This window comes from Aquila chrysaetos, chromosome 6 (genome assembly GCF_900496995.4).
Source record: "Aquila chrysaetos chrysaetos chromosome 6, bAquChr1.4, whole genome shotgun sequence".
NCBI lineage: Eukaryota > Metazoa > Chordata > Aves > Accipitriformes > Accipitridae > Aquila > Aquila chrysaetos.
In genome coordinates, this window is record NC_044009.1 from 34,460,585 (window position 1) to 34,472,745 (window position 12,161).

The 12,161-nt window shown below is 37.7% G+C and overlaps 1 protein-coding gene across 4 annotated transcripts in view; it reads left to right on the forward strand.

The window, feature by feature from the left end:
- Positions 1-5,258, forward strand: part of LOC115343206 (fibroblast activation protein alpha) — a 42,799-nt gene extending 37,541 nt beyond the window's left edge. For 3 of the 4 annotated variants that reach the window (XM_030018864.2, XM_041124095.1, XM_030018867.2), the window contains 4 exons: positions 2,189-2,253; positions 3,136-3,208; positions 3,467-3,540; positions 4,924-5,258. In XM_030018864.2, the coding sequence (XP_029874724.1) occupies positions 2,189-2,253; positions 3,136-3,208; positions 3,467-3,540; positions 4,924-5,025 (314 nt within the window). In that variant the 3' untranslated portion in view covers positions 5,026-5,258. Of the gene's footprint in view, positions 1-2,188; positions 2,254-3,135; positions 3,241-3,466; positions 3,541-4,923 lie in introns of all 4 variants that reach the window. The other variant, XM_041124096.1, reaches the window with a different exon arrangement.
- Positions 5,259-12,161: the final 6,903 nt, after the last annotated feature.

Below are 12,161 nucleotides of genomic sequence, written 5' to 3' on the forward strand. Positions count from 1 at the left end.
GTTAAATGGTAAAGGTTCCTTCCCTGCTAGCACAGACATTCCTTGTATTTATGGTGTTTTGCAAACAAAGGGCAAAACATTTGTATGACGCAGGAAGCATACTCTTCATGTTTTCACTGGTATCAAGATTTTTTTTATACATTTTTCACTCATGATCACAAAATTATTTCCAGAATGCAGGCATAAAGCACTATTTTTGCAAAAGTCCTTCAATAAAAGAAGAGTTATAAACATTTGTCCAAGCATTAAAAATTGAATGAAGTTTTTAAGTTAGAGTAGATTAGACCTGCACCATTGCAATCTTTACTTTAGCTGAATTTTCAGGAGGGAGTTAAAGAATCTTGCTAAAAACACATTGTAAAATCCAAACAGAACAGACAAATGTACCTCCACTAAGGAAGGAAGGAAACAGAAGGAAGTTATGAGTCATAAGTTTTGGCAAACAGATCATGTTAACATTAGGGTGAACTGTGTTAGGGGCAAAACTACAGGATGCTACGTATTTAAGTCTCTAAGTAGTATCAGTATGTCAGAGGATGTACTGGCCCCTAGAGCTTCTAAATTCTGTCCCACCCTCTTTTAGATGCACAGATTAGAGTCTGGACCATAATCTTTTCTCTGAAATCCTCAGACTCACCTCCATTTTGTGTCAGAGTTAGTAACAGCTAAACAGTTATAAGATGGCAAGGGAAATTGCATTTGGGGACAATGTATAGTTAAAAGCATTAGATCTGTGACCGTTTTATTAAAATTCACAATTTCTCTCCTTTTCCTTCGTCAGTAATTGACAAGCTGAATCTTCCACTTAGTCATTATAATGCAACTCTGCTGACCTCTGTGGACTTGTTGTAGCTACACTGGTAAAAGAGAGTGGAGAATTGGCTCAGAATACTGTAGAAATGCCAGCCATTCAGAAAGAGTCTATTTTATTGAAAACTTAAGCCCAATATGGTTGTTTGACACTGTGTTGACAACAGATATTGCACATTTTCTGTTTTCAGTGAATGATAAAGGATTTTGATAAAAGATAGAATACTTACTTAGGTTTTTTTGGTACTTGGTTTATTACAAATTATCTTCAGGAGCCTTCTTGGCTGATGTGGGAGACACGGTACACATCTTTAGCACTCGGTGGTAACATATGTGAAGGATACATAATAAACCATGGGAACATGAGTATATTGAGTCATTTTCCTTTCCTGGGAGTATTCCCATTTCTACTTTTTAACAAAATTATTCTAATGCAGTGTGCCAAACTGGGCAACAAGGTAGACAATCCCAATTCCTTACTGCTCACAATGGCCATCACCTCTCTTAAGGGAGGGAAAGATCCCAGCTCTTCTTTGTCAGAAAGCCCTGACTCCGTTAAATAAATAAAATTCTCATAATACTGCAGCTTGACTGCTCAATATGTGTCAGTTTCTCTTTCAAGGCAAGGTCATAAAGAAAGTAATGTTCTGGTAGTGACAGCTGCTGCGTCAGTTTTCCACAAATTTTCATAACAGCTCTTAGTTAAATTACAAATACCCAGGCAGCTCAAAGATAGCTGTTCCTACTGATTTCTTGATGATAGATACTGTTCAGTTATTCACATTTGTTTTGTCAAATCTGTTAACAGTCTTTGTTGTAGTTAGAAAAAGGAACTGAATAGAGACCTGAACAGCAATTGCAGCACTTTTTCAGTGGAAGCCTTTATCATTTCCTGCTCCCCCTAATTGCTGCATATATCCATTCAACAGGAAAAGGACAACATATATATCCATATTTACTGTACATACACATACCGAGGTTGGAATTCTGCTCAGCTTCTCTTTTTAAGGTGTCAAAAATAATCTGTGTCATCTTTCCACCATGCACCTTTATTGGCTCATTGGCTTGTTCAACTGACTTCTGGAGTTCAACCCAATAGCATAAAGCAGTATCAGTTAATTACCTTTATCCACACAACCTTCTGTTGGTTCCACTGATGAGTATCGAACCATTATTTCTGCAAGGATGATTTGGAGGACATTTATTAATTAACCTTCATAGTTGATTTTTTAAAATATGTTTAAATTTGGTGTATAATGAGGAAACCAAGCAGTACAGATAAAGTTAAAATAAACATTTAATTTGCTATGTGTCACTGGAGGCACAAAAATATCAGCACATTCTTTATCTATAGCTTTTTTCTTCCTTAATGTCACAGCATCTATCTACACAGAACGATTTATGGGTCTTCCTGTAGAGTCCGATAATCTTGAGCACTACAAGGTGAGAATTCTCTTTCTGTGTTGATCTGCCTTAAACATGAATCACACTTCCATGGACAAGTAGAACTGTGAAGAAAGAAAATGACCTACCAGCTCTCATAGTGGCAGTCCTGTAGCAGCCTAGCTACTGCTGTGAAATTCATATCTCCATAGTTACTTGTGGGTTTCTATTTATCAATCCTAAATATGCTAAATTGAAGGATCCTTATTTTCTCACTTGGACAAGTCAGACAGTTCTGCCAGTGCGAACCATTAGCCTAGGAAAGAACTCATGAGAGAGGTTAAAATGTTGATGTTGGTAAGGTTTTGGTTGGTACTGTTAGCTGTGGTACGCAAACTGCTTCATGCAAATTTAGCTCTCTGATAATAACATCATAAGCATACTAAATGGTCAGAACAGCTTCCCCTACCTGGAACAGGTTGCCTTTCTTCTTTTCTTCACATTGATAGAAAGTCTATAGCTTCTTCTAGCAGCACACATACCAGCTCTGGATACAGAGAAGCCTGAATTAATGCCCAAAGTTGTTAGCGGAAAGACTCCTATTAAAGATTTTGGATCATGTTCTCAGTACCATCCCAACTCAAAGAACAGAAATGCTCAATACCAAACTGCCCTGGTAGAGCTGTCTGGGTAGCCAGGAATTACAGTGTTCAGGGAATGACACATGGCTAGTGCTGTGCTTTTCGTGAACTGGCCCTTAGAAAAGGCACTAAATATATATGGCTTCTATTATAATCTCAGATTGATATGAAGTCACTGCTGTCATTATTATGCCAGTCCAACTGTTTGATTGTTGTTCTACTAGGTAATGAAAGCCTTTCAGCTCTGTGACTGAGTGGTTTAAATTGAAGCTGCTGAACTGTTCATTTTTCCTCTCAACAGAATTCAACTGTGATGGCAAGAGCAAAGAATTTCCAAAACGTAGAGTATCTTCTCATCCATGGAACAGCAGATGGTGAGGTTTGCAAATGGCAGTACAAATACAGAGTCAGAATCACTTTGTTTGAAAAACATTAAACATCTTTCTATGCCTTTGATTAGGGTCAGTACTTAGATCTTCAGTAGATTTCCATGTGACATAAGATGCTTACTCATTCTTAGTAATGTCAACTCTATTACTTGATAATTAGTGGACACAACTTAATGCACTATAACTTTATGCTGTGTGGTATTTACACGTTTCAATAGCCAATCTCTTTTTTTCCTTTTTCAGATAATGTACATTTTCAGAACTCAGCACAAATCGCAAAAGCTCTGGTTAATGCACAGGTGGATTTCCAGGCAATGGTAAATAACAGACTATTTTTCATTTTGATCAGTGGCTTATAGCTTCATCAATAAGCTTATGTGACATTTGGCAATGTTTTTAAGAACCTGGTTCAACTGAACATGCTTCAAAATCTGGCAATTGCAAGTGCATTTGTTGCTCTTCGTAAACAATTTCTTCCTCGAAGGATTTGGCTGCTCTTTTTTTTTCCTTGTTGCCCTTTGGATGCTAGCAGGATTTCTCTCTTGTCAAGAATAACTTAAAGGCTTTTAAAATGAGCCAGGGAGAGGAATGAGAATCCAGCCTCCTTATAAAAGTTGCTGATAGCTAGTAAAAGAGAGGAAGATGAAGGAGCTGGCTTCTGGGGCCAAAACCATCACTGGTTCTGATGGATTCTATCTTGAACTGGACATGCCTGCCACAGGCACGAGGTAAAACAAGCAAAAAGGGTATAAGGTATCTAAGTAGTATATCCAGGATCAGAAAATAAACAAGTTCTCTGCAAAATTTACTTGGGGTAGCAGGTGCAGGCAAAGAGACAAACACATAGGCAAGGGGTTAGAAGATATAAATGAGGAATGAACAGGGGAAAAGTAGTTCTGAATTACATGCTACGCTCTGCTTCTGCATGTTTTTTTTCTCAGGGCCAATGGCCAAAGTGTTTGCCTGCTATCAAAGTACTGGCCTTCTGCCTCAGTCCACTTTCCGAGGGCCATGAACTCCTCAAAAAGGGATCACACAGGGATCCCTTGGGGATCTTGTGTACTTAGGGTTTGTAGACCTTTTTGTGTATTCCACATTTTTTGCCTCCTTCACTGATCTTTAGCAAACCCAGGTTATATCTCAAGTGCCTGGAATACTATATGCAGTTGTAGTCATTCTAGTTCAGCTATGAGGGAATGTCAGTTATTTCTAAGAGTTAGCATAATTCATATGTGTATTTTATTTGCAGTACAACATTCATAATGTTCATGGCCTTGTTGTAATGCAGGATATTTTGAATAGTATTCCACAACTTTTAGCTGAAAGCTTGTTGCTTAGAGCCCAGTATTGCTAAGCAAGACTGTGACCCCTGTTGCCAAGGCCATGCAGCAGGTCGAGGGCATTTCAATCCTAAGGGCGTCTCAAAGCTCTTTTGCCTGACTTAATACAACTGACTTGTCAGTATTGAGGCAGTAATGCTTACAGAAGATTACAGAAGGTTTAGAAACTTTTTTTCAGCAAGAATGTGAATATACTGGAAACTGATGAAAAAAGATTAGCAAGTCTCTCTGTTTTCTTGAGGCATCCACTTTCTTCTATATGGTAATAAAATAAAGTTCTTGTGTTGTTTAACTATTGCAGAATTGAAAATAGAACATAGGGGTTTTATGGCTTTTTTTTTTTTTTTTTTTTTTTTTCAGTGGTATACTGACCAGAACCATGGAATTCCAGGCCTTTCCAGCAAACATCTCTACACACATATGACCCACTTCCTCAAACAATGTTTTGCTTTGTCAGAATAAGTAGGCTATTCAGAGCATGCTAAGACATCTGATACATCTCTGGGAGAATGCAACGTGCAACAGTGCCCAGGTTATATAGTTTTCAGGTGAATTCATAACAGGAACTTTGAAATTTTAAAGTTGATGTTTACATCCATGTTTGATATTGTATATTAGCAAATGTTATGCTAATACATGTTTTGGCACATTTAACACCTGTTTGATAGAAAAAATAAAATCAGAATGTAAAATGCCATGTGAATTTATTGCCATCTTGCTTAAGCTTACATTCTGTAATCCAAAGATAGGTGGTCCACTGCAAAGGCACACTGCCAGAGGAAACTGCTTGCATTTGTTAACTACAACTGTAAAATGGGAAAGGACAAAGCAAGCAGTGCAAGTACCTAATTAGCATCCTAACAAGAACCAGTTTCTCAAAACTGATTTCCAATTTCTTGGAAAGAATCCAAGCAGGAATGGGAACACACAATATTTAAAGCTGAAGTTTGGATAATTATCGAGAATATTGAATGCTGTGTTCAAATTTTATTCAACTCTTATTTGAAACCTTGATTCTGCAGAACTCTCAGTCTTCAGGTTTAAATATGAAAGTAGGACATTCATGATAGCTGTTTTCTCTCAGTGGTTTTTCTCCCTGTATTGAGAATATGTGAGCCATATTAGCCTGTTTTTAATCTCTAATCATCACCTCAGCATTCAAATTAATCTCAGTGTCATTCATCCCAGACTGGAGGGGAAGGATCAAAGGATTATACAGGCTTTCTTTGCTTTGTTTCCCGTGAAACTATTTTAGGGAGTCTTTAAAAAATGCTGGAGGCTAATAATGATTGCAATACTTGTATTCTTTTGATTAGTAATTAAATCAGTCCTGTCGTAATATAAGAATATGAACAAGATAATTGGCAAGACATCCATTGTAGATGAAATGATTCTCTGGTCATGTGTTTAAAAAATTCTGAGCTACCCTACTGCATAAGAACCATGGTCTGTCTAACACAGTATCTCATCTCTGGTATTAGTCGGTGAGAGTACAAAATAGCGTGAAAAATATTGTGGAGTAGCCTTCCCACAAAGCAAGCTGCTTCCTAATGCTCAGTCAGAGATCGGTTGCTGCTTCTTTGTGGAAAAGCAAGGGGTTTCATTTGACCCTCTTGACAAAAACATGGTGTTTAGCCAAAATCATTAAAACGTGGAAGTGATTTGCTATGTAACAGCTTCCTTCGTTTTGTTAATGGCAATATCAAATCTGATTTTCCACACATGAGAACATTCTCAGACACATCTTTATGTAAATGTAGTTGCCAAGCTGTTTGTAATGGTTAAATTACACTTTGATAGGAACTCTTCAGAAAATACTCAATTAGTTCAGGTTTTTTTGGAAATGCTGCCAATTACGTGACGTTAATGAGCTTTTTGTTGGTAATGTAATTAAAATTCAACTGCTATAATGGTTAAAGGAAAAAATTATAGCTCTAAGAAAGTTAACATTAAGCAAATATGACATGAAGTGGGGCTAATTAGATGTTGATTCTATGGTCCTATGTGCATTTGCTGCACACAACAGTAGTCTCCGTAATGTGGTTATTTTACAAATAAGGAATACAATTCAGCTGAAATTACTGAGATTTAACTCTCAATTTCTTATATTGATACAATACCACAGAAACCATTGCAAGATTGTGGTCAAAGAGAGAAAAATCAAGCTCTTATCCCAGATGCTTAAAGATTTTAGATACCTGAATATGTCAATGAGAACCTAGAGGAATTTTCAAAAAAGCATGGTATCAATCTCACATAAATATCAATGTGTTAAGTTCCCTTTACATTTCTGCACCTTTATTTTTATTTATACTTTTGAAAATCCTATAAGCTCTGGAAATTTCGCCAGATAAATCGGCCCTTTGTGGATTCTTAAGTAATAAAGTGATGCAACGTTTTGTTCACACCCTGCACACAGGTCTGTAGTCAGAAGCTTCTGGAAGTATTTGGAATAAGGGACATTTCAGGAAAATGTGTCACATAAAATAACAGAAGGTACCTCTTTCCCAAGGGATGCATTAGCTGTTTCATTATTAATCTGCCCTTATGTCTGTTTCCTAAGGCAATCAGAGTACACATCTTCCAAACTGTCCACCATTTACCTTGGCTTGTAGGAAGCAGTTGTGGGGATAAAACATGAAAAAAATAAGTGCATCATGCTGCTTTCAGTTTTGCTTCATTGTTTCTCATATTGTTATTTGCCTTACACAGTGTTCTTGCCAAAGAATGGGAATATGTCTTCAGCAGAGTGTGACATTTACACTGAGTTGCTGGAATAATGTCTAACCTGAAACTTTATGATTGAGAAACCATGTATTTTGATGACCCAAGGGAAAATGTCCTAGGATGCTGTGAGTGTCAAAAAAAACCTCTTAAAAATATCCACAACATCAAATTGCTGGCCTGTGCTAATAACAGGTAGCATTGCAGTCATTAGAAATGGTGCAGGGCACTTCAAACCTACCATCGCAGTACCACAGATTCACAGAATGGTTGGGGTTAGAAGGGAACTCTGGAGGTCGTCTTGTCCCACCTCCCTGTTCAAGCAGGGCCACCTACAGCTGGTGGACTATGTCCAGATGGCTTTTGAGTGTCTAAAAGGACAGAGACTCCACAAACTCCCTGGGCCTACTCTGCCAGTGCTCGGTCACCCTCATAGTAAAAAAGTGTTTCCTTATATTCAGACAGAACCTTCCATGTTTCAGTTTGTGCCTGTTGCTTCTTGTTCTGTCACTGGGCACCACGGAAAAGAGCTTGGCTACATCTACTATACACCGTCCCTTCAGATATTTATATACAATGAAAAATCCTCCCGAGCCTTTTCTTCTCTAGAAAGAGAACTTTTTCCATTCTGCATTGCTGTCTGCAATCACAATCCATGTTACAAGCATCACCACAAACATTCACTGGACAGTTATTTGCCCCATTCCTTTCTAAGGAATATGAATATGGTATGTAAGAGCCAGCACTGGGACACAGCTTATTATGAAACTAAGAAATGATAGCTTTTGTGACAAGATTTTCTAAGCTGATGAATGAATATCCTCAAAGTTTTGCTTCCCACTTTCAAATGTTTTAGAGGATCTGGTTTTCAGAAAATGCTGAGCACTTTCTGCTCTTCTTTTCTCTTTTGAATAATAATCTCACACTTCAGATACCAAAAAATACCACTTCAGATAATGAAACTTAGTTTTCAAATATTTGTCATATAAACAAGGTATACAAGCCTCTGAAGATGGGACATAGTTGTTCTGAATTAAGTAGACAGGCCCTTGATAAAGAGCCACAGATACAGTTGTTTACAAGTCAGTTTCCACTATGAATCCTGTTTAGCTTTTAGAAAATAGAGCTGCAAAGCAAAAACTGCTTTATTCTAGGAACTGAAGTGTACATAAATAGTAGAAAACCACTGGTTCCACTCCAAACCATTCATTCACCAACACCTATTTTCATCGCCTACCTCATTCGTGCTGTGTGAGTTGTACATACCAATGAATATGTAATCCTCATACCTCAAATGTGGAGCTACATGCTTTGCTTCACTTAGGATTACTGCAGCTGCAAAGAAGAAAAGGCCTGAAGAGAAAACAGCACTAATAGAAAACCAAGTATAACCCCAGCCAGGCTCCATAATATGGTTAGTGTTATACTCATTTTATTCAGATATCAAGTAAAATTCAGACTACATTCAATACTTTCCAGTTTGCCAGTCAGTTCCAATTACAAGGCACAGCTGTTTAGAACATTTTATAGAGTCATTTGAAGGCTCTATATTTAATCTGAATAATTCATAGTATTCGCTAAGAGCATTTGGTATTACTTTCAATTATGAACATTGTCTTTTCAGAATGTAAAGTAACTAGTACATACTTGGCCAGCTCTTCTGCCTGTGCAAATTGATGCAGCTCCATTGACTTCAAATAGAGTGATTCCAATTTATGTGAGTAGACAGTGTGGGCTACAGCATAGTTACAATAGCTCTCTTTTCCTGAGGTACAAACCCATTGGCATCCTCAGCAGCTCCATGCTGTGGAAAGGCTTAGAAACCCTAAATTAATCCTCCATTTCAGAAAGCCATTCCTGCTCTCCCAAGTGTAGCCATCAAGCTGATACATACATATGCACACATTTGTGTGTTTGTATATGTACACATGTACATATGTAACATGATGCATATGCTTTATGTATGTATGTGTGTACACATGTGTTCTTCCTCTATATGTTGCACTAATTCTCAGAAGGGTAATGCACGGCTCTTTTGACTGATTACCATGTAGCAAGGATTGGAAAATAAAAGGGGCTGCACAGCCCAGCCTCTGAACTCATGGTTGACAAGTTAGGGAGAGAATGCTTTCTGTGTAATGTAAGAAAGAAAAGGGTGTGGGCCTGTAGTCATACCCCAAGAAACATCCTCCTCCCTCTCATGTTCTTTAGATATGTAATGGATAAAAATATAATAATATAAGAGCAATAAATATGTAATGAAGAAATACATAGAAAAATGTGGGGGGTTCACTTTTTTGGAAACATTTGTTGAGGATTTTTTTACTTCTTTACTTACAAAAGCCAGCAACTTCCTCATTCATTGAAATGTTCAAATCCTGACTTTAAACTGATTTAAACTTTTTAAATTTTTTTTCTTGTACCAACAGTTAAAGACTTGAGAGAAACCTCCTAGAAAATTATGATATTCAGAGTAAGCTAGCCAGTTATAACAAATACATTGCTCCTGTTTTTCTAAAAAGCCATGCCAACTGGAATTGTCACTGCTAGAGCATCAGGTTCAGTGTGCAGCTGGTAAGAATTCTGCTTCTTATTTTACCTCTTCTGTAACTTTCCCCACAGATTTTTTGTCCAGTGAGTGCACTACACTGTCCTTAACAGCAGCCATTACCTGTTGCTGAGATGATGGTGCAGGAAACTGATCAGCTCCAAATACAGTGAACCCAAGATACAGAATTTTAATTACTCCAAGTGAATCATGAAAAACATCAAGGTGAAACTCTCCTGAAGGCAGGTCACTTTCAGGTTCTGTCTCTTAGTCTGCTTCAGTAGAAGTACTGTCTCATATGTGAACTATAATATAGAGGAGAGTGAGGTTGCCCTTGACTTTTGCCAAAAGGTGCCATCTAACTATTGTATTTTACAATGTGAGAGGAAAAAAACCTGAGTATATATTCATGTTTCATACACTCATTACAATTTTCTACTTCTGTTTGGTAACTCGTTTGCTGTGCTCTCGAAATATGTATTACTATAGAGTAAGTTATGGCAACTGTAGGTTGCATGGTTCTTGATGGCAGTTCACTTCTTTCCCGTAATTTTTATTGTCTGTATATCACTTGAAAAACAAATAATCAGTCACCTTCTAGATGCTAGATGACCTGCTAGATGATATAGCCTGTGTAACAACCTGCCCAGCCAGGTGCACTGAGCTGCTCCGTCTCATATATTTTTTTCCAAAATCATCCTACTGTAAACAAGGAACTTTATCTGACACAAGAAAACAAACAGAGCTAAACAAAAGAAAAAAACTGCCTGTTTCCTGGAGGAGATGATATTGTCTTACATTCTGTATTGCCTGTTTAGAAAGCTATGTATCTTTAACTCAACATGCACTGAGATAATTGTCTGGAGCAATCCATTTCAACAAGTGTGTACGTGTCATCCTGGTGTAAAAAAGGTCTAAATGGCCCTTTGATCACCATCTGCTGTCCTGTCGGGGTACTGCAGGGCTGGGCAGCCTGCCTTCTCCCGCAGGAGCTGCAAAGTTGACCAACCTGATGGAGAGTGCCTGCTAATACTCTAATGCTGGACTTACATTTAAACTGTGATTTTGCATCCCCTACATAAAGCTCATAAAGTTTAAATAGAAAGTAGATTTAAAAATAATTCTGAGATAAAGACGGCAAAGTATCTCAGTGAAATCGGCACCTCATGAAAATAAGTAGGTTTGGGGTATAATTGTTTCCAGACTTATTTTGGCTCCTTTGGTACCATGTCTTAGATGTTACACAGTTGTTTGCCTAGAGAAGGTTGGTATATGGAGATGGTAATTCCGGTCATTTCAAACAAAAAAAATCTGAAAAGCCAAATTTGATAAATATGTATGCAAGTTTGTATATCCTATGCCAATGAATGACTGGGAATCCATGCCTTTGAATGGATGTGAAAAATACAGTTAGGAGGAGGAAGAAAGAGGACATGGGGAAGAGAACATGTGGAAAAGAGGGGAAAAGAAGTAGTAATTAAAAAGGAGAATAACAAAAAGGCAAAATAAGGCTCTCAGAAATGACTGAGGGTACAAACAGAAGGCAATGATGAGAGGGACAGAAGCTGTGCTCTTAAGTTTTCAGTAGCAGCATTAGTAGACACTTGCATTGTAGCTAAAAAAGACAAAATGGACCATGAATCTCAGTAGATGGATCCAAGAGCAGAGAAAAATTATACTAACACCAAAAAAAAAATATTTAAAATTGATTATGTGGACTATGTAGTGAGACTTAATGTTTCCCTAAACCCATACTGTGGTATTTAGGATAGAAGTCTAGGAAGGATCCATTAAATTTTGTTTGCCACTCTAACACTAGGGTTATTAAGTTTATACACTGCCTCAATTGTATCACATGGGCTATGCCAATCTGGTTGTGGTCAGCCAGCAGAAAATTAACTCACTGAAGAAAATTCTTTGCTGGCTTCATGGAGTATTGTTAGGGGAAATAAGAGGGTTTGCTGTAATGTGTATGCTCTGTACCACAAATTAGACCATGGGCCACTCCAGACTGGAGCACAGGCTGTCATTAATGTTGAGTGAGATGTCCACTGTGATTCCAGACCCTTCCCTCTACTGAGCAGAACTGAAACTCAAGGTGGAGTCCTTCATATTTAATGTGTCTCCTGGACTGCCTGGCACCTTACATATGTAATAATCATATTTCATTTTTTTGCTTTTTTGCATTTTACAAAGGACTATCATGACGTATGAAAAAGTCCATAAAGGAAAACTTCGGAACTTTCTTGGAGGGGGATATCTCACTTGTTGCTTCATAGAGAGGATAAAGGACCCATATTCCTGACTGGCAGATTTTTTCAGCTGC